Source organism: Gasterosteus aculeatus, chromosome 4, assembly GCF_964276395.1.
Source record: "Gasterosteus aculeatus chromosome 4, fGasAcu3.hap1.1, whole genome shotgun sequence".
NCBI classification, from domain to species: Eukaryota; Metazoa; Chordata; class Actinopteri; order Perciformes; family Gasterosteidae; genus Gasterosteus; species Gasterosteus aculeatus.
In genome coordinates, this window is record NC_135691.1 from 23,082,539 (window position 1) to 23,104,397 (window position 21,859).

At 42.9% G+C, this 21,859-nt stretch overlaps 3 protein-coding genes across 4 annotated transcripts; 1 reads left to right on the forward strand and 2 right to left on the reverse strand.

Moving 5' to 3' along the window:
• Positions 1 to 43: 43 nt before the first annotated feature.
• On the reverse strand, positions 44 to 7,654 carry hspa14 (heat shock protein 14). Its single transcript, XM_040173924.2, has 14 exons — positions 7,522 to 7,654; positions 6,712 to 6,792; positions 6,435 to 6,517; positions 6,026 to 6,074; positions 5,735 to 5,840; positions 5,550 to 5,640; positions 5,364 to 5,468; positions 5,101 to 5,262; positions 4,310 to 4,465; positions 2,435 to 2,537; positions 2,032 to 2,247; positions 1,732 to 1,896; positions 562 to 629; positions 44 to 370 (listed from the first exon to the last, which is right to left on the reverse strand). The coding sequence occupies exons 1-14, from the start codon at positions 7,576 to 7,578 to the stop codon at positions 292 to 294; spliced, it is 1,521 nt and encodes a 506-aa protein (XP_040029858.2). The 5' UTR covers positions 7,579 to 7,654; the 3' UTR covers positions 44 to 291.
• Positions 7,655 to 8,333: 679 nt separating this feature from the next.
• cdnf (cerebral dopamine neurotrophic factor) lies at positions 8,334 to 11,142 on the forward strand. The gene is made up of 4 exons (XM_040173926.2): positions 8,334 to 8,477; positions 9,332 to 9,459; positions 9,837 to 9,978; positions 10,083 to 11,142. Exons 1-4 carry the CDS (start codon positions 8,405 to 8,407, stop codon positions 10,253 to 10,255), a joined length of 516 nt encoding a protein of 171 aa, XP_040029860.1. The 5' UTR covers positions 8,334 to 8,404; the 3' UTR covers positions 10,256 to 11,142.
• A 311-nt stretch (positions 11,143 to 11,453) lies between these two features.
• On the reverse strand, positions 11,454 to 21,651 carry irak3 (interleukin-1 receptor-associated kinase 3). 2 transcript variants are annotated; one of them, XM_040173920.2, is made up of 13 exons: positions 20,289 to 21,651; positions 19,548 to 19,730; positions 17,398 to 17,465; positions 17,269 to 17,317; positions 16,416 to 16,579; positions 15,911 to 15,975; positions 15,710 to 15,824; positions 13,950 to 14,065; positions 13,631 to 13,829; positions 13,169 to 13,231; positions 12,860 to 13,027; positions 12,275 to 12,611; positions 11,454 to 12,167 (listed from the first exon to the last, which is right to left on the reverse strand). In XM_040173920.2, exons 1-13 carry the CDS (start codon positions 20,389 to 20,391, stop codon positions 12,052 to 12,054), a joined length of 1,746 nt encoding a protein of 581 aa, XP_040029854.2. In that variant the 5' UTR covers positions 20,392 to 21,651; the 3' UTR covers positions 11,454 to 12,051. The 2 variants fall into 2 exon arrangements, with proteins under 2 accessions (XP_040029854.2, XP_040029856.2); XM_040173922.2 differs by having other exon boundaries at positions 18,650 to 19,730; positions 20,289 to 20,416.
• Between the last annotated feature and the right edge of the window lie 208 nt (positions 21,652 to 21,859).

Genomic DNA, 21,859 nt, shown 5'->3' on the forward strand with positions numbered 1-21,859 from the left:
CCCATTGCTTATTTAGACAAGTGCTTATAAATAATACACTAGATGGCTCATGAGCATATTTATTGTCAAGTGATGTAAGTGATGTGATGTGATTATATGCATATACTGCTTCAGCTATAGCTACGGAACAGTTCAACATTCTACATTATTCCATGATTGCAATAACATCCAAAAGGTTTGAAACAAAATCTTGAGCATGTAGTTTGAGTTGAATTATATTTATTTGGTGATAAAAAACAACAACAAAACATCTGCAGTGACGGTGTGTGTGCGGTTTGTACTCCAGCGGATTCAGGATGCAGCTGCTATGGTGACGACCTCTGGCCTTCCACAGCTCTGTTCTACGCAGGACACGTGAACGGAACCGTCCCTGCAACACACACACACACACACACACACACACACACACACACACACACACACACACACACACACACACACACACACACACACACACACACACACACACACACACACACACACACACACACACACACACACACACGATAAACAGGCAGTCACGTCAAGTGGACGCGGGCTGTGCACTGGAAGGGTGGATACCTTTTCATGGTCACCACGGTGTCGATGTTGTGGTTCTCCGTTCCCGGTTGTAGGTCCCTCAGGACAATCTATGCATGGCACACAAAAACAGATAAATGGTCCTTTGAAATGAAGAAATATGTATACATCCATTTTTAAACACTGATCTACTTTATCTGTCCTTTTGCACATTGCAACTATATGAATTAGAATGTCAGTGTATCATTGTTCATTGTACATGACACGTTTGTCCTACTTGTGTTGTTTACTTTTACTAAAGTTTAGGTAACAGTTGTTATTATAGCAAAGACCATTGTTTTTGTTGAATCCTCATTGATAACCAGTGTGTAGGCATGCGCCTGGGTAACACGCCTGGCTAGGGCTGCACGGTACGGTCAAAACCCCACATCACGGTATTTAGAAAGATTCTGACGGTATCCCGGTATGTGACCGTATTGCTTTTTCAAGTAAACACATGAATTCATTGACCTAGAAAAGGACCACCGGCTACCCGAACAGCTGTTCGCCGCTTGTTGGCCAACTCGCTCGCAACTGGCCGCTTTGTTAGCTTGTGGTGGCTGCTAGTGTTGCCACCAGAGGCTCGACAGACACAGCTCCTCTCTTGGGCACGAGTTGTGTTGGTGCATCTCTGGTCTCTCGTTGTTCCTCCTGTAGCGCTCTTTTGTGCAGCTGTATGTAGCAACAGAGTTACTTCTTGTTGTGAGCTGTACCCAGCATGCAGTTTGGCGGGGTCATTTTTATAAATGTATATTATTAGTGTTACAAATAGTTTTGTGTCACAAGCTGTTGTGTCGTGGTGTTTCACCCTGTTAAAGAGTGTTTGTTGTTTGTAGTTATTTATTGTTGTTATAAAGTTATAACCATGACTCAATCTCAACACACGTAAGACAAATAGCTCTGGCTGCTGAGCGCTCCTCGATGAGTAGAAATAATATAAAATAATTCTGCCGCCTGCCGAAGAGCAACGTGAGTTGTTATGGCGTAACACCGGTATGAACGCTACATGAGAAATTCATACCGTACGGAAATCTTATACCGGTATACCGTTTGAACCGATATATAAGGCCCAGCCCTACGCCTGGCTAACACACTGGGTTACATGATTGACATTTTTAAATGCACGGATGTCCATAGTAAGGAACAAAGCCTGGATTGGGTGCAGCTACATACCTTAGCTAGCTTCTCTGGCTGCTCCGCAACAAATCTCTGGTATATCTCCAGGCAGAGGGAGGACAGCCCCCCTTGAGCACTGAGGACGTGGTGCCTGCGGGCTGGGAGGGGCGTGCCAGACGGAAAGAGAACGGTGAACGCCTCGGCTCCCGATTCATCCACCTCCTGCAATGCCCACACACCACCCAGCGACAGTGAAGATTAGAACTGACCGGATTAAACTCATTCCATTTACCTGCCCTAAAGAAAAATGGGTCACAAACACCACTTGTTTGTTGTGTTTTAATGTGACCAGCGTACCTTCACTAGTATGTCGGTGGCAGAGACATCCACTGTGATGGAGTCTTCCTCGGGGGCCAGACTGTCCTTACCAACCAGTAAGCCTGCCTCTAAGGCTGCTCCCACAGCAATGACTTCATCAGGAGGGGATGAGCTCAGCAGCTCCACATCCGGAAACATCTCACGGATCATCTGCTGGAGACGAGGGATCCTGGCTGAGCCTCCGCAGAGAACCACCTAGAAACGCACACATTACACACAAAACGCTTCCTCACCGATCGAGCCGAGGCTTATTTTCATGAAATCAAATCACCGTCAAAAATAAAGGTCGCTCTGATCCAAATCTATAGTTGCAGAGACATCATTTCAAACAATGGTGCATAAAGAAAAGCACAAACAGCTGTAAGAAAAACACAAACCGCACCTTGTTAATGTCGGCAGTAGAGAGCCCCGCCGCCTCCAGCAGGGGTCTGATTGGCTGGATGCTCTTGTTGAAGAGAGAAGAGCAGAGCAGCTCAAAGCGAGCTCTGAGGAAACACGACAATGAGGTCATCATGTTGGTTACCACTGCTCATTCTAAGAGGAGGAGGACGGCATGAAATGTTCTTTTTGCTCTGAGACTGAGGCACTGGCTGTGAAGATTTTTTTTATAGAAAGAATCAATAACGATCAATAACCTTTTTAACACAAAGCGTTTTTAAGGCCTTTGTTTAAAAATGCATTTGCACACTAAAACTGACATATTTATGAAGCCAAAAAGCTTTATTTAAAATATTCTTGGTGGTGTCACATCAAAAAGGAACACTTGCAAGTGTTCAGCGTAAATCAGCAAATTCTGAGTTTGTTTACGAATTTGGATACAGTATTTTATAACTCTGTAATAACAGGGTTCTTGCACCATTTCAAAAGTCAAATGTAATGCTTTTTAAGACCTTTTTAAGACTGCAACAAATATAATTTAAGACCCAAAAATGTCACAATTTCTTTGGAATACGCAATTTATTGCCTCCTACAATGGAAATCAAAACTTTTTTTCAAATTAGGAGACAGTATAATAACTGACAATAACCCTTCCAACACTGTTTGGCCAATATAGATGTAAACAATCAAAGTGATTCCTTTGTGATGCAGAACAGAGCCAACATAACAACATAAATTTGGATTACACTAAACAACACAATGCATTGCGAATCGGGGAACATGGCAGCAAAGACGCCACGTATGTCATCGTTAGATTTAAATGAATTGTGCCTCGTCACAGTATGGAGAACCCACAGTACCTCTGCCTTTTGGGTGTCTGGTGTTGAAATGAAACCTGTTACAGCCGACTGAGAGGTGGCGTCTGAACTTGTAACATCGTTGCAGGGATTAACCTGGCCCCGCTATGGCTAGCTGCTGCAACGTATCACTGGTGCTTTCCTCCTTTCATGTGCGACTCGACTGCTTTGAGCCCCATGGTCCCTAATGAAAAGGTCTTCTTGCATAGTTGCCATTGCCTCATTGTTGTTTTCAATCGGCGCCAACCACCTGCTAAATACATCCTCTTCCATCCACTTGTGGTTAAATGTGCACTTCCCCATCTTCTTTGCATTTTCAACCTCACATCGACAACCGCGTAATGGCGACACGCAGCCGGACGTCGGCGTCTGTAGCCGACGTACCGTAAACAGCTATTCAATTGTAGAGACTCATTTCGCACAATACTAAATTAATCAACGGTTAGATGTTTTACGATGCGCCACTGTGCTTTCTCGTCGCCATTAAGCGCACTGGCAAAAAAATTTATACCTACAGCAACTTTACGTGAAATTTTAGACAATTTAAGACCTTAATTACCCAAATTTTAATTTAGACATTTTAAGACTTTTTAAGGACCCGCGGGAATCCTAAATAACTGTTGGAGTTGTGTTTAAATTTAAACTGATTTTTGGGGCTTTCGCAGACGACCGCGTTCGGAATAGGGGGGTTAATGCATGCACTATATGCATTTGTAAAGGTAAAACATTACAATGAAAGTGTCAACCAAGCAGTGTGTGTTTCTGGCACATTTGCTCAGTTTCGGCGCTTCACAGTGCCGTCGTCTTCAGTAGGCTTTGGCTTTCTTCTATGATGAACATTTCACTTAAAGTGTGTGCTTTCATAAAAGGATAGACAGATTAGCTACCGGTTAAAAATGTCAGTAACTCAAACGTATCACGATATTAAGAGTAATTTCATGTCTTATGAACGTACAGATGCTCTGAACACAGCCATTAGCTGTGTTATAAGAATAGATTCTTTGCCATAAATTACAGCTCACCTGGAGACGTTGCATTCAAAGTCGATGCCGTCGTGAAGCGAGTCTACAAAGCAGTTGGCCGACTCCAGCGAGGACAGAGAGTGTTTGGCCATGTCCGCTCCGTTCATCAGCTTCAGCATGGCCCTGACGTTGGTGCTCACGTCGTACTTATAGGTGCTGCACAACAAACACAGACACACAGCCTTCATGAAGGGAGGATGGACGCATACTGAATCATTTAGGTTACCTATGCACACTTAGTGGTAAACAGGAGTAAAGACGTGTACTGATGTGGCCGTATTTTATATGTTTAGAACATTTTCACCTTGCTGTCTGCCTCTCTGACGGGGAACTGAAGCCGTTATCTCTGCTCTCTTCAACGTAAACATTTGACCTTACTCTTAACATTGGCGCTGCCAGTCTACCACATTTAGTTAGTGTTATGGGTGTTATTGTGTGACCTTGATGAATCCCAACTAACACAAACCAACGGATCAGGGCAGCAGTATTCCAGCTAATTCTGTGGTTAAATAGCTGGTTTTGTCAATTGAGACTTCAGAGCGAGCAGCAATAACTGCTTCAGTTGTGAGGACGAGGCGAAGCAGCTTCCCCGTCCAGCAGTACATGCTTTAGTGCTGTTCTCATGTCTGTTTCTCCAATCTTCATCTACTCTATTGATGTACTGACTAGATCCACATACATTGATACTTCACAGCATGGATGTCAAAGGCCGGATCGCCCGGCGGTCTAGTTCAGCCCGCTGTATGATTTTGCTATTGTGAGAATTACAGAGGAGAAAAGACAGTAGCTACCGTTTGAATTCGGCGTTGAGGTGCTGAGCCAAAGCCTGGGTGAAGCTCTCTCCTCCGGTGCTGTGGTCGGTGTGTGTGTTGAGCACCCGGAACACTCCCCCATTGACCTGCAACACCGTCACACTCAGGGACGTCCCGCCCAGCTTGTACACGAGGACGTGGCTGTTAAAGCAGGGCAGGCGCACATTGTTAGGAGTCGATACGTTTAGACATCGCAATGAATCCACAGTAATAAGAGCTCATCAGCTGCAGAAGCAGCGTACCTCTTTCCTGAAGAACAATCCTGTCCTATGTTATAGGCCAACAGAGCAGCAGCAGGCTCGTGGATCAGCCTCAGTACATGGAAGCCTGCAGCTTCAGCTGCCTCCCTGCACAGAGCAGTGGTGAGACTTTGCCCAACGGTTTCACAAATAAACGGGACCGATGTAATGGGTTGTGATGTGGCCTACCTCAAAGCACGCTTCTGAGCATGTGCAAACTCAAATGGGACAGTGATAACCGCCTCGGTGACGTCAGAGCCGAGAGCCGACTGAGCCGTTTCTGTGAAAGTAGTAGATAATCAATCGGCTTGCGGTTTCTCTGCAACACACTAATCTTTGTGTGTGTGTGTGTGTGTGTGTGTGTCACAAAATACCTTTCATTTTGTGGAAGATGAGTTTTGCAACATCCTCCGGCGCGACATACTCTGGGTGATCTCCTGCTGTGATCTCATAATAAGGCTTCTCCTGTCTGTTGACGACCTGAACACAGAAACCAATTATTTCATCATGACAGCCGGTCCATGTTGGCTCAACAAGAGAAAGAGACAAAACAAACGAGCCAGCTGACTTCTGACTGGAGATGACTGTGGTGCAACATGAAGAGCATCAGATGAGTCAATGTCAATGCAGGGAACTAAATCTATGTTGTAAGCAGTCAAACTCACCTGACACTTGGTTTGTGTTTTGTGACTTTGGGTCTCTGGATCGTCGAAGCTGCCCGTTGAGACAGGGAAAGAGAACATCTTTAAGTCGGTCTTACACCTTGCAAACATACCAATACCGTCATATTATAACAATGAAGGCCCTCTTAATAAGCATTCAGGCTACTAAATGTAATGTGAAAGCACAAATTAAATTAATCCAAACAAAGCTGTTAAACACTACCGCCCAATGATGACACAAAGTTACTGATAGGATACGGTCTATTGCTGCATCTAACATTGTAAGTGTAGCGTACCCGTAAACCTTTTTTTGCTTTGCACTAGTGCCATTGGTGCCAGTGAGGCAAGCTATTAACCTTCGGTGTTCCTCGTAGTTTAAGATTAGTAAAAAAGACAGTATGAAGTACGTCACCTTCTCCCAAGCACTTGTTTCACTTTGACAATTGTGTTGGCAGCGTTGCGGATCCTCCCTTGCTTGGCGGCGATGCCAACAATCTACAAAAAAAAGAAATCAAGCAATAAGCAGACTGGCATATAAACAGTTATAACCTATAGTGGATGCGACGATGACATCCACTCAGGCAGAAAACAATATTAATCATAAAGTCTAACAAGAGCACAAAGCTTTTACTGCTATTACCGCAAAGACTATGACAGCTAGGATAACGGAGATAAAGTTCACATTGTACCTTCTCAGTGTCTCTGTAGCCCACCACAGCTGGAGTCACCCGGTCTCCTGCATCGTTAGCCACCACCTCAGCCCGTCCATCCTGGGAAGCACACACAACGGTCATTTAAGTTGCACACATTTGTCTTTTTATTGATTTTCCTGTGGTGTTTCAGCAACTGGCAGGAATGGCCTCCCAATGAAGCTTTTCTGGGACATTGGACAGGCTTCTGGTAACCAGGAAACATTAGATGAAGCATTGGCGGTTCCGAGTAGCTGTTACAGGCCAAATTCATTCATCCATTCAGAGCCAAGTCACCAGCAACACAGAGCTCTTTGGAGCGAGTACAGTTGAGGAAGAGATGCATCAAACGTACATCAGGTCAGGCTGCTCTTCGGTTCGTCACATTCAATGTGCTGTTAATGCTGATCTAAAGCATCAATGAGGCCCAGAAAAAGGATTGGGAAAAGGAAGCATTAAAAGGGAAAGCTTTAACGTTATTGTGGGGTCTACTTTTTTAATTGCTTTACAATAGTATGGTAAAACGTTAGGCCTAATTCTGTTGTGATATTAAGGACATAGAGGTTCATTACTGGCGAACTTGTTAACTGTTAACGTTACGCCTCCCCCGCATCTTATAACTATTTAGACTACCGAAATAGAAGGTAGACTATTGTCTTCATTCATCGTAACGTTAGTTTGCTAGCATCTTAGCAACTAATGTGAGTGATATTTAATGAAGCAGGATTTTAGAGCTGAAGCCCAACATTTGACTCATGGAGCAGAAGGAGGGCGGGAAAGGCCGCTGGAACTCAAATGAGCCTCACTCACCTTAAATATCGCAGCACAAGCACAAGTATATCCGAAGTGGACTCCTATGGCCGCCATGCTGGAAAGAACTCAGAGGGCTGTGCACCGCGCGCATGTGGCCTCTGTTCCGGTTTGAGGAATAACTTCCGGCAGCCCTTTCAAAACAAGAGCGTGTCATTTTTATGTGCTACAATCATTTTTATATTTCTGTGCAAATTCATTTACTTTCATATTATCTTGCGCAGGCTTTTATTTCTACATTTCAAATATGATAGTACTTATTGATTAATGTTTAATTATGTAGTAGAGTAAAACAATGTTAATATATACTTAATATAGAATGATACTAGTTGTATTTATAAAGTATTATTGATTGATTTTAAATGAAGTGTGTATTCTTATATATACATACATTATATATATGTGTAAATCTTCCCCTTAATACCAGACTAAATTGCCATTCTTGTCTAGAAGGACCACTGTATTTTATAGTCTAACAACAGGTGGAAGACTTTTTCAGACCTTTAGGTGAATAATGGACTACCTATCGAGTAAAATACCTGGATTCAGAATCTTACTTACTTCAAAGTATGGGAGTAGTTCATATAATTACATGTATGTACTTCACTATCCAACATAATGTGAGTGCTGCATTATTATTACATTATTTCGTTATGCCCTTTGAATCGCGCATCTTAATGATATAACTGGTGACAATTGCAATTTCCCGCTGATATAATCTGCAAAAAACACTGTCTTTTAGTTAGTATTAAATCAAGTTTCAAACCAATTGAATCTGTAAGCACTGGGTGGGTGACGTCTGCACCAAAGTCTCTGCTGCTTCTCCAACAGCCGGTCTGCTGGCTGGGACACCGTGGAGCTAATAATAACGACCACCGCTAACATGTCTGTGTTGTCCCTCACCATTCTGCTGCTCTTCAGGGGGTTCACTTTTTCTGCTGCAGGCAACTGTGAAGGTTAGACCGCATGTTGTGAGTGGAAGTTATACACAACTTGTTTACCAACTCTAAACTGTGCGGATATTAGCAGGTTCTTATTTGACAAGTCAAAATCCGCTGTGCATGCATGTGCACACACACATATCACCTAACATTATCTGCTCAGCATGTGTGCACAAAACTGGTGGTGCAACCCAACACATCAGAAAATAGCTGCAAATGTATGAACATGTGGAAAATTATATACAATTACGCACAGCATACAGGACAACGCTTAGAGATTGTCAAAACAAATGAAATATACATAAATGCATTTCTTCATTGCTTTATATTTAATTGATACTTTGTATTTGATTGTAATGCCCTGCAGATTTTATCTAATTTGCATTTCATCATTAAGTCACAATGTCAGGTAGTTACAGAGCAGCGCACCCACTGTGGATTTAGCCCAGACACTATATGACCCTGTCAAGAAATGATTACACCTGCATCATACGATGTTCAAATGAATACACTGAATACATTTACTATAAAAGATTTGATATTACTTGTAACGAAGAATGCTAACTGTGAAACTCACAAATTAAAAAAACAATATTGTTTTCATTAAAATACAAATATGTCTCAAAGATCATGTTTAATCCTTTAACTGTCTGCTCTACAATTTTGTACATTTTGTGTCACTACATCTTATTGCAAAATGTATTAACTTAACTTGACCATACTAACTTAACCTGATTTAGCCATCTCTACCACTTGGCCTATACGTTATTTCAAAGAAATCAACTAGATGCCACTGTGTCTTTATTGTTAGTTAGCTGCAGTAAATTAGAGATTAGCAGTTGGCCTTCTAACAAAATACTGGTGTGCAGTGTGTGTGGACTTTCTCAACAGACTATATGGCAGTCTGACCTCAGCCCACAAAGAACTCACTCCGTCCCTGGTGGAGGAAGAGCTAATCCAGGCCTGCACTGCCACTCAGGGGAAGGAGGCACGGCTGGTGAGAACACAGCAACAAAGACAAAGACTCAGATCATTTCTACTATGTAACATGTTAGCAGAGAAATGTATTACAATATGGATACCAACTTGTCCATTATTATCAATCATTGACAATCAAGGCACAAAATAGCCATTGCTCTATGGTCAAGGAACTGTGAGAAACTTTATGACATGACACCATAAAATGACTTCTAAGATTAACTGTTGTGTTACTTATCAACACCATGATCTTTTTTCATAAACCTTTTCATGCCTAAACCTAACCAAGTAGTTGCGTAGTGTACGTTAAGCAATTCTTTTTTTCTTTCTGTTTTGGATTGAAATGTATTTAATGATTTAAAAAGTGTTTAAAAGTATGTTTATGTGCTGTCCTAGTGTTACTACCTAGGAGCCAGTAGTGATGCAGCAACCCGTGTCACAGCATCAGTGGCTCAACCTCTGGCCTTCCACGTCCCAATAGAGAAGATCTGCCAGCGCCTCAGTAGCAGAGACACTCAGATCTGTCAGATTAGATATGGTAAAGTGTGCTGAAATCCATAATAAACACTCATCCATAATAAACACTTATCATCATAAGCATGTGGACATAATATAAAGCCTATCTTTGGTGGTTGTTTGCAGAGCCTCAGCTGAAGGATCTGAGTAGCGATGGACTCAAAAGGATGAGAGTCTTGGAGCTGAAGAACATTTTAGCTTCGTGGGGAGAAGAGTGTCAAGGCTGTCTGGAGAAACATGAGTTTGTCAGCCTCATCCAAGAGAAAGCCGCCCTGCACGTTCCTGGTATGGAATTATGAATAGTGATTGATTTGTCTCCACCCTTTTATACCCCCCAAAAACAGTCAACTCACTCTTGCATGGTTTTAGCCACACTTAAGTCATTTAATTTCATCTAAATAAAAAATACTAAAATGTAAATTGCAATCCTGCACTTCGATTGACATCCAGTTGGTACATTTTCCTTCAAGGCACATTTTTCAGCCTTTATACCTCATGCAATTGGGTGTAGAAAACCTGTACAGTTAAATTTCTCCAGCAGTGGTCTGGGAAATTGTTCCAAAGGATTAAAGGTTTATGCAAATGTTCACTTCTAATATATACAGCATTCTTTTCTGTTGAATTAGGCCAAATCCAGTTTACAAATTTGACACTACTAAAGGCTTGTTCTAGTCCTACATGAGGAATGTATTGATTTGCTTGTGAAGATTTATGAAATGGGATAAACATAGAACAAGTACTCAACAGGTTTTTAGCTGTAGGCTACATTATTTAAACATCTGGGTTAGTTTGTACAGCACGGTTTGACAATTAATATTCTTAGGACATGCATATTTAGTTTTTTGAATAATTACAAAGAGGTGCCCAAAATACAGTCTGTTGTTAACACAAGCTTAAGAGATTCTTATGTTTGGATCGAAGACATTAAATATAAAAATAATATATCTGCATTTTAAAGCTTTTACGCATGTCATTAAAGTTTAGCGCGGCTAAATGAAACCTCCTAAATTCTTCTCACCTTCACGGATCCCATTGTGTTTGCTTGCTCTCATGTTACTTTGTTGGAGTTCGTTCACAGCCAGAAGCAGTTTTGACGATGACATTTCCCATATCATAAAAGTGGTTTTATTTGTGAAAAATATGTTATTGAACATGACTCTTTGGCATCATAAACCTGTGCTGGTTACTGATCTTATTTTCTGGAATAATGCACAATCCAATGAGAAATCCTATTGACATTTTGTACAGGTGCGGTGCTTTTAGGATTCGCCAGAAAAAACAAACATCTGGCAGCACTCTATACGCCACCACTTTTTTCTACTTACCTTTTAGTCGACCACAGTCTTTTAAAGGGTGTTTAAAGGTGCATCATTTTATACTGAATGAATTATTACATTCGGTGACCGTACATTACCGTGACTAAAGCTAACATAGGAATAAAGGTATATATTTTTTCATTTTGACACCAGTTGGGATTGAATATGGCACTATCAGGAATCAGGAATCAGGAAACATTTATTGCCAAAATATGTCAAACATTCAAGGAATTTGTCTTGGCAGTTGGTGCGTGACAGTAGACAGTGTAACAATAGACAACAAGACAGCAGTGCACAAGTAATAAAATAAATGAAATGCTAATGCAATGAGTTAGTAGAATAGATATAACATTCTTTTTCTTTAAAAAAAAATATAATAAAATAATAAATATAATATCTAAGATAAGTTGTAGTCTATATGTGATAACTTGAGTTGCAAATATGAAAAGTATTCTGCAGCCTGACAGTGTCAGACAGGAGTGTTAGGGAGGCATATTGCTGAGCATGTGAGAATGTTAGCGGACTGAAGCCGAACGCTTACCATCAAATTCAGTTATCACACCTTTTCCCCACAAACAGGCAACTTCACCTCTGACGACGTCGCGTTTTACTTTACGCTGACAACCCATTTAAGAAGCAAAATGACAGATATCTTACACAGAGATTAAGAAAATGTAACCTTTCTTCTATAAAATATTTGTCTAAACTCAAAATGATTGATATGCCCTCTGATCACCTTGGTTTTATGAAACCCACACTGTTAGCAGGAAGTCTGTTCCCTACTGTAGGTTTATTTCAGAGAACAGTTCCTGTGTGTGAATCAGCCCTTTGTCGTAAAGACTCAGTTTGTTCCTCAGTCTCTCCTTGGCTGCATTTTCCATCCCAAGGGATTCAGCTGAAACAAACCAAACGCAGTCTTTGATTACTTCTAGGAGGTTAACACACACACACACACACACTGCATATTTTATACGTGTGACATTGAATCTCCACAGCACTCACTCTGAGGGCCGTCTGTGCTGTCGCTGGTGAAGCCGTTGGCTCTGCAGTCCTCGCAGGCCAGACCGCCGCTCTCAGCGGGGCAGCTGCACTGCACGGGCCAGCTGCTGTACAGGTCAAAAGCCCCCCCGGCGTCGCTCAGATACGTCAACTCCGACTGGCTGCATTCACCGATCCGCGCCCGTGTTGGAGAAGCGTGGGGGCTGAGCTGCTCGTCGTGCTCCACAGGAATGGAAAGTGGGGGGCTTGGCTTGGAATCACAAGGGTCGTCTAAGCTGTGGGGTTGGTCGGCGATGAGGCAGCTAGGAGGAGGAAGCAGCTTGCTCAATGCAAGAAGTACCTGAAGACAGTTGAGATTTATAGTTTTTATTGTATTAGGGTTTTTGTGGGGAAAAGGAAAAAAGAAAAATAACAGAACAGGGTGGGGATTGGGAATACTAGGACAAAAAATAGATATATTATGGGGAACAAAACAAGTTACACATATTGTATGTAATATGAGGAAAAAGAGTCACCATTATATTCAACATGAATGTAAAAGTAAACCACAATTGGCATCAAGGTCAGAATTGAAATGGTGTTGCTCACCTTCTGCATGCTTGGTCTGCTACGGTGGCGGCTGGCCGTGCAATCCAAGGCCAGACGCAAAAGGTCGAGGGCCACGGCGGTGGGCCAACAGCCGGCCGTCTCATCTAAAAACTGCAGACAAGAGTCCACGCCGCCACTGTCCTCCACCTCGGTTACAAGCAGATCTCTCTGACAGAGCAGAGCAGAGCAGACAGTGGTCACAATCATACACGATTGCTGTAGCAATATATTACATGCATTTTAGATGAAAGGCTTCATAAAAAAACATAAACCATCCGTGTTACTATTCCAGCTTCAGTGTAGACTCACCAGAGGTGTTTTTTTCGATACCTCCCCTGTGACCTTGCGTCCTGTTACCGTTTCCATTATTACCTGGGAACAAGCAAACTGTAATCAATGGCAATCCATGATGTTTAAAACAGAATTGATAAGATGTACTTCCTCTTATACATAATATAACTCAAATCAATGTCACCCATTGATTTGTTGATTGCAGCTTTGCCTTTTGATTTGACTTTTGGACTTAAAGTGATGTAGACCCCATACATGGTCTGTCAATCACAAGGTAGCCCCGGACTAAAGCCTACTCTGCTTCATAGTTTATTTGACTAAATAAACCATATTTTACTAAATTGACATCCTGCTGAACTATTTTCTTTGGTAAAGTAAATTGTAGAATATTGTACTTGAGATAGAGAGTTTCTCTACAACGACAGGAGCTTTCCTGAACTTTCATTTCCCTTGTGTTCTTTGTGTCGTTGTTACAAATACCATTCCGAAGCCGTAAACATCCAGGCTAAAGGACAGCTTGCCGTCTCGGATGTACTCCTCAGAGAGGTATCCCAGGTTGCTGTGGGACCTTGTGTCCAGAGTGACAGTGCTGTTCTGATTGGCTGAATGAGGACGAAGACGAGCAATCCCAAAGCTGGACAGCTTGGGCTGCAGGTTGCTGCCCAGGAGTATGTTAGCACTGTGCAAAGAGACACAGGACGATGAAAGGGAGCCATATTTGGACCATCGCATCGCTTATAACTTCATTCTTTCTAATGTTGAGGGGGGTGGGGATGTCCCCTTTCCCTCTTTTTGGTACCTGGAGATGCTGCCACAAATCACCGGGCAGGGCTGTGCTGTGTGGAGGTGATGCAAGGCCTTCGCAGTTCCCTTGATGATGGTAAGGCGCTGCTGCCAGGACAGAGGCTCTCTATCCTATATGGTGACAACACAACCTTTTAGATATGACACCAGAGATTAAATAGAGGTCGTCCTCTGATCGGAAGACCAGCGGTTCAATTACCGACATGTTCATATGTGTAAGTGTCCTGGGGCAAGATACTGAACCCAAATTGAGCGTGATTATTTTTACATCCTGATGTGGCCCTTGTATGGCCATCAGTGCTAAAATAGTTTAAAAAAAAAATATATATATATATATATATATATATATTTAACCAGACCTAGCTGTTGGTAGTAACAAGGTTGCATTGTCACATGCACACTACAAAAACATTAGTACAGTGGTGAATACATATAGTACTTTGTGACCGAAATAACTACAAGCTAATAATTTTGGAGGATATCTATACTGACAGATTAATGTCTTAGCGCATCTTTTGATGGAAATAAAATGTTCAGCCCACAGGGGGCTTCATTTAGACACCTCAAAAATCTAAGTGATTAAAAAGATGTGGCAGGCTAGTCCATTTTGCCAAAATTCATTATCTGCAACTCAAAATGCTTCTCAATATCTTTTGTGGCCCCCACTTGCTTATATTCATGCTTGACATTGCGGCATGCTCCAAATGAGACAAAGTATGGTGTTGTGTGATGTCCTCCCAGATTTGTCTAATGACATAAGTGAGCTCCTGTAAAGTCTGAGGAGCACCCTGGCAGTGTCTGATGGATCGAACCATTAAGTCCCAGATGTGTCCTATCGGGTTTAGTCCAGGTGATCGTGAGGGCCACTGTACTGATTCCTTCATCCTCCAGGTACCGCATGCATACTCTTGCCAGATGAGGCTGAGCATTGTCGTGCATCAGGAGGAACCCAGGACCTACTGTACCAGAGTAGAGTCTAGGGACATGCCAATTCTGGTGTTTTAGAGCTGTGGAGCTCCCCAGTGATGGGCAGTGAGCACATGGCATACAAAAGAACGTTGCGCCCTAAGGCCACCCTCAAGAACTGTTTCTGATTGTTTGGGACGAGACGTTCGCACCAGCTGAAGGTCACTCTGTAGGCTCAGGCAGTGCTCAACCTGTTCCTCCTTGCACAAAGCAGCAGATATCGGTCCTGCTGATGGATTGAGGACCTTCCACGGTGCCTGTCTCCTGGAATATCCTCCATGTTCTGGAGATTGTGCTGGGAGACACATCAAATTTCGTTGCAACAGCAAGCGCGGATGTGCCATCCTGGAGGAGTTGGACAACGTGTGCAACTTCTGTAGGGTTAGGAAATGGCGTCATTATCCCAAGGGGTGATAATGACTCTATTTAAAGCCAATGAATTGGCCTCCAAGTGCAAAACCACTCCCGTTTTGGGGGTTGCCTCATTGTTGACCCTCTAGTGCACCTGTTGTTAATTTCCTCAACACCAATGCGGCTGAAACTGACCTATTGTCCCAGGACATAGAAAGAACACTGCTACTTTTTTCATTGTGAAATTGTTAGTCATTGTTATTTGTCAACCATATATTGTTTCAAGTCCTGCGAAAGCAGAAGTAGTATCCCATATGTTTAGTTCCTGTTTTCTGAAATAAAAAATGTGTCATCGAGCAACTATTTGGCTCGGGCTTGGAAAAGTCACCCAGAATCACCCTTTCATATCCACGTACTACGGAGGGTAGGGAGATATACCTGATGATGGAGTCGGTGGAAGAGCGACCCATCGGCGAGGTAAGGATAGACCAGACAGTAGCGGCCCGCATCGGTAAAACAGCACAACAAGTCCAAGATGTTTGGATGTTGGTACCTGTAACACATAACCCCATTGTATATTCAACAGACTCCATGACACAAATAAAGAAAGTTGTTTTGAGAGCAAGAGTTGACACCTACATATGATGAATTTCCATTTCTTTCCTGAAGACGTCCCACAGCTTCTTCCATGATGCCATGTTTGTCTTGAAAGGATGATGAATGCATTTCAGTTGGATGGTCTTTGTCGCAGTCAATATCCGGTTGTTAAAGGGATGGTTTGGATGTTTTAAATATAGTAGTTGGCTAAATATATTTCCGACACCCCAAAAAAATCGATAATAGTTTCTGTCTATGCTGTATTTAGAATATGTTCAAAGTCAGACAGCTTTTCTGATGGGAAACTGAAGCCGATATCAATGCTCTCTTTAAAGTGACAAGACTGATTTGACAATAGCAGTCAGTTCACTCAAGTACCGCTGGTTACTAGTCTACTGCTACCTCCAAACTCCTCCAAACTCCATCCACTGTGGAGGATCCTCTGACTGTGGAGAAGTACCTCATACCATCCCACATCCTTTTAGTTGCCTTTACAATCACACTTTCCAAATATCACACCCTGAATTGTGTGAAAATCAAAACTCACCTGTTTAAAAAGCTTCACCGCCACCTTTTCACTTCCTATCTGTGCTCTGTAGACATCACAGAAGTGTCCCTCTGAAATTCTCATTTCAAGGTGAAAATTTCTCGTTCCATCTATGATGTCTTGGAAGGTAATTACGGGTGGCTTATTTTCTTCAGCGGAGGTCACTGGAAGACAGAGACGGATCAGTATCAACCCCAAACTGCTTCTTTTACCCGAATTTCCCACGACAAGTTAAAATTCTGCATAATTAATGTACAACTTGACATATCATGCTGATTTTCAGGTTCATATTTTTTTTTCATACAATTTGTTTTAATAGAACAGGTTAACATGCTACATTTTTGGAATAAATCTGTATGCAGCCTGCGTTGGAAAAACTCTGTATTAACGCATGTCTCTTTTCAAGTCCCCAACCCCCCCAAATAAGCCAAGTCTGATCTGATTGGTCTGCGTCTGTGCTCTTGCTGTCTTCGTAGCAACATCGGAGCTTGTGAAGTCATAGTGAGCATCAACAATGATTAAGTCATGACATCACAGAAGTCCCTTTGGCTCTTTTAAAAACGCAGTCTCTTAATACGGGTTTGACTGTGATGATACATTCACAGTATTTATACACAGTAACTGGGCAGGCTTTATAATAATAAGAATACAAGGAAAATCCCCCCTTTATACAATACAGGGTCGTTAAAATATATTTGATTTGATTATAATATTCACTTTGTCACATTAGAACATTTGCCACTTGGGACTACAATTGAAAAATAGGCTTTTGGCCAACTCTGGTGCATTTACAGAAATGTTTCTTATTAATGTCAACCATCCCATATCAAATAAACCATTAAAATAATCTTACCATGGCATGATGCCTGACTTGCAGGACTCTCTTCTCGTTGGAAGGATCCCTTATTGGACAAAACACAGGACAGGGTGGTCATTTATTTGTACTGCACACTGCTTCCAGTCAATGGAATAATAATTCTACCTTCTCTTCATCCGCGTCCATGTGTCCTCTGTAGTCGGCGTGTGGACTGCTGGTTGGCACTGGCAACTCTGTAAATAAACAGATGGCCAAAACATGAAGTGAAAGTAATTGCCTTGATAACTGCATCCCCATGGTGGCTGACATTGGATGGGAGAGGAACAAAGAAGGGCTTTTACAAATCCCTTTTGTATATTAACTTCCCTTGACAGTCTGCAGTTTATTTCAAATTAGTAATGCAAAGAGACGCCTGATCTGCTTAAACCTTATACTCCAATCAGGACTCTTCCCTTAGAGTACAGGGCTCTAGTCGGTCCCTGGGCTAGATTGAAATAGTAAAAAAAATAGATGTACATGTTCGTGACGTCAGTCTGCAGCGGCAAAACTACAATTTCTCCAAAGATGGACTCCAAAGAAGCACATCTTAGATACATGTGTGTTGTTACAGGGTCATGCAGGCAACATAAAACAACTAGGTTCAAAGTATTACTTTATTAACAAGGTTAACAATATAAGTGAGTTGTGCTAATGCTTACTCGCATGATCTGTGTTTCTCGGTCGTTATTTCTCGACGGCTGAATGATACGTGACTATTTAAATACTGCCGCCGCAAGGAATTGTGGGACGGAATTATCTCCTTTCCTTTGGTAAAGGATGGTCCAGTGATTCCTAGGCTAAAGGAGCTAAGTAGGGAAGGATTGAAGCTCCTTTCCCTTAGCATTTGAACGTCTCCTATCATGGCAGCCGCTTACACTACTTCTGAGTCATTTCACTCATTTAGGAACCTTCCTATGCAATTTGACAATAATGGAGTTAACAAGAGGTCAACACAGTGGCAAAATGACTTTAACTCTCAGCTAGTCTGTCTCAGTCCCGTTAATCATTAATCCTGGTACTCATAGTTCTTGTTTGATTTGCTGACAAAGATACTGTAAACTTTGTGGATACCGTAGCGTCTCTCCAACCCTATCTGTGTGAATACCGTGCCTTCTCTCTAAGTCCATGAAGGAGAGGAGGAGGATCTATAACCGCTATAAGTGCCATCGTAAGTGCTAATAAAGTGCTAACTAGTTCAGGTATAGTGGGTACGTGTGTTTTCAGTAAGCTTTCGGCTGTCCTGATGTTATTGGGGAGCTCCTTCCACCATTTACGAGACAGGACAGCAATCAGCGATGTTGTTGAGTGTTTAGCTCTGGGGGAGGAAGCAACAACCTGATTGGCAGATGCAGAGCAGAGTGAGCAGGCAGGGACGTACTGTTTGACCATGTCCTGATGGGGTGACTGTGAGTGGGGAGCACGGTCGTCCTCCAATCAGAGGGTTGTCGGTTCGATCCCAGGCCCGGCTAACCCGCATGTCGTTGTGTCCTTGGGCAAGACACTTAACCCAACATTGCTCCTGTAGCTGTGACTACAGTGTGTGAATGTTAGTTACTGATGGCAGGTGTCACTGTGTATGGTTCTCCTGTCATCAGTGTATGAATGGGTGTGAATGGGTGAATGATGTCATGTAGTGTTAAAGCGCTTTGAGTGGTCAGAAGGCTAGAAAAGCGCTATACAAGTACAGGTCATTTACCATTTACCATTTAGACTGGACCTGATGTCTGCAGCACAGCATGCAGGTACCAATGTTTTGAAATGGATGCGGGTAGCCACTGGCGACTAAAGCGGAGGAGCAGAGTAGTGTGGGTGAATTTAAGTTAAAGACCAGTCGAGCTGTGCATTATGGATGAGCTGCATTATGAGCTAGAAGACGAGGATCCTGGATTGACTCATAAGACAGAATCTTGTTGGATACATGATCCGCTGCCAAATTGGGTATTATGAAACCACATAGCCAACTATAAATGTTATTGTTGAGGTAAAAAGAACATTTCAAGCTTAATTTCGGTTCATTCGGTTCATCAGCTAACTTGACTTAGCACCAAAAAACGGCAAGTCCCGAAATGCACCAGCAGCAGTGCAGGCTGCTCATTACATGTTGACAAATTTTAAAGACTCCGCTACACAAAATCCACTCAACCTGGAGCAGCCAACAGAAAGTTGTGCAGCAATTCAGTTTACTAGATTAGAAAACCAAGTCTTGATTGCTAGAGGTTTTTTTATGTGCTATGCAGAATCATGAGTAAACGATGTATAATTTGTTTGTAACTGACTTGGACCCTGGAGGAGCTGCAGGGCCCTCTGATGGCCCATCTCCTGCAGCAGCTTAACAAGGTCCAGCAGCCTTGGATTCTCCTGAGCCCAGGACCAAAGAAGCTCCGAAGCGGGACTCCGACCAGCTGCCTCCACGCGTTCCAACATTCGGACCTCTAACGAGCTGGGAACTACTCGGACAGCTGGAGGTGGAGACACAAGATGCACACGGAGACAATCAGTGTATGCTAAGAAATACTAAGAACCCAGGTTCATCCAAACCTTTATCCTCATCTCCGGTGATTGAAGTGGGGAGAAAAAAGGTGCCGGTACGGGGGGTGGGCGCGGACGATACGGGGGGATACGGATTATTATTATTTATACACATGGACATTTCAGCACCTTCACCGTCCCACTTAATTAGCACCGACAGGGCATTGGAAATCCGGACGGTCCAGACCGACATCTGGTGAGCACCGGCCGCACTGCTCATCTCACATTACAAATTGATCATATGGATGACTTGAAGTTGCTCGAGTCTTTCAACCAATGCATGAAGAAAGCATTGTGTAGCCTACACAACATACGAACACTCACATGTGAACAGTCTGAAGTGGCATTTGTTATGATAGTAAACTTAACTTGGTAAATTTAAGAGCGTTGGACCTCCGATCAGATCACAATCTGTGTGTTATGCGGCTGCGGTAGACCCGTATCTCCCTTAAACTCAGATCTCTGACAAGATAACCACTTTTACTCACCTAGTGCGCGCCACCCTAACCTGTCAACCCCACTGTCCAGGATTTGGCACAGTCTCTCGATGACAACCGGCGGGACATCGTAGAGGAACGTGTTCGGGTCCATCTGCAGCGCAGAGCGTAGATCCACTGAGCCGTGAGAGAGCGTAGCGGTAGTAATTCACTGTGTCAAATGCGGAAATTCCCCCGACCGCTGCGCAATGGTGGTGGAGTTAATGTTCAGTGAGTCAACAGGAAAGCTCATACTTTACCCCACTACTTTGTTCCACGGAACTGAACTTGCCTTGCTCCTTTTGTTTTGTCGTGTGATTATAAACTAACTTTACATTTAGTTTTGTTTTATGGAGAAAATAATAAAAAGTCCTTGTTAATAAATGTGTTTGCTGTTGTGGTTTTTATTGAAAGTATTGATGGAATCTCCTCTGCCTTGAGATTGCATTCTTCCTCTTAGCTTAAATATTTAATATTAATTTAAATATAACCTAAACGTCTTGGGTTCTGTCAGCTTCTTTATCTGTACTTCGTAATTTTCTTCCATTTCAATGCTTTTACTGTCAAGCGCAGCAGGGTGCGAGGCAACGGGACCAGTGGAGGTAAAGCTGATGACGCGGGCAGGAAGTCCCCTCGTAGGCCAGACCGTCCTATTTCAGAGACCGCTCGGTTGTCTACCAGGTCTATTGCGAAGGCGGGTGGAGGCTGGAGGCTACAAGGATGCAGCCTAGCGACATTAAGACACAGCTACAGCTAGCGGCTCGGGAGGCGGACATGGGAGTCCCGACTCACGGGTACGGGAGAACAGTCAAGCCTAGTTTATGCTTCTGCGTTTTCGGAGCGACGCAAGGAAACGCAGACGCAAGACCCCCTTGCGTGTTCCTTGCGTGCCCTTTCACACCTCCTTGCGTGATTGCGTGCGTCGACCCATTTTTATAGGCTTGCGTCGAAAGCGACCGCCATTATTAAAACGAAGGCTGTTTACGAGATAATATATCAGATTGAAGTTTTGTCGGAAGAAATGCGCAAATAAGCCGTCATTGACGGAATATAAGGACGCGCGGATGGCCTCTGATTCATGGAGGGAGATCTCCGCAAACGCCGATTTGTCGGTCGAGGTGCACAAAGTTGTGGAGGAAAATACGCGATGAAAAGCAGCAGTGGCGATGCACGGGGCAATAAAGTCTATGATAAATAAATAAACAAACCAACAACTTCCACACACAAAGACGTGACTCTCTAGCTCGTTATTCCACCTGTTGTTCTGGCGGTGAATTGCTCTGCAACACACGCAAGCCTTTTTGAAGCTGAAACGAGTGCGTCGACACAACGCGTAAATACGCAGAAGCATGCGCCAGTCTTCATTTCCGCTATTGGAACAGCAGCTGACTTGATGACGTCACCGCGTCAGCTGGTCTTGCGAATACATTTTAATAGTTCTTGACTGTTAAGTATTTTACTATGATGAGTTTGTTTCGTCGTATAATAATAACAAAAGAATTAGGATATATCTAAATGGATCAGAGTTGTACGGTGGCCCTGAAGTGCTTCCTCTTTGCTTCGAACAGGCTGACATTTTGAAA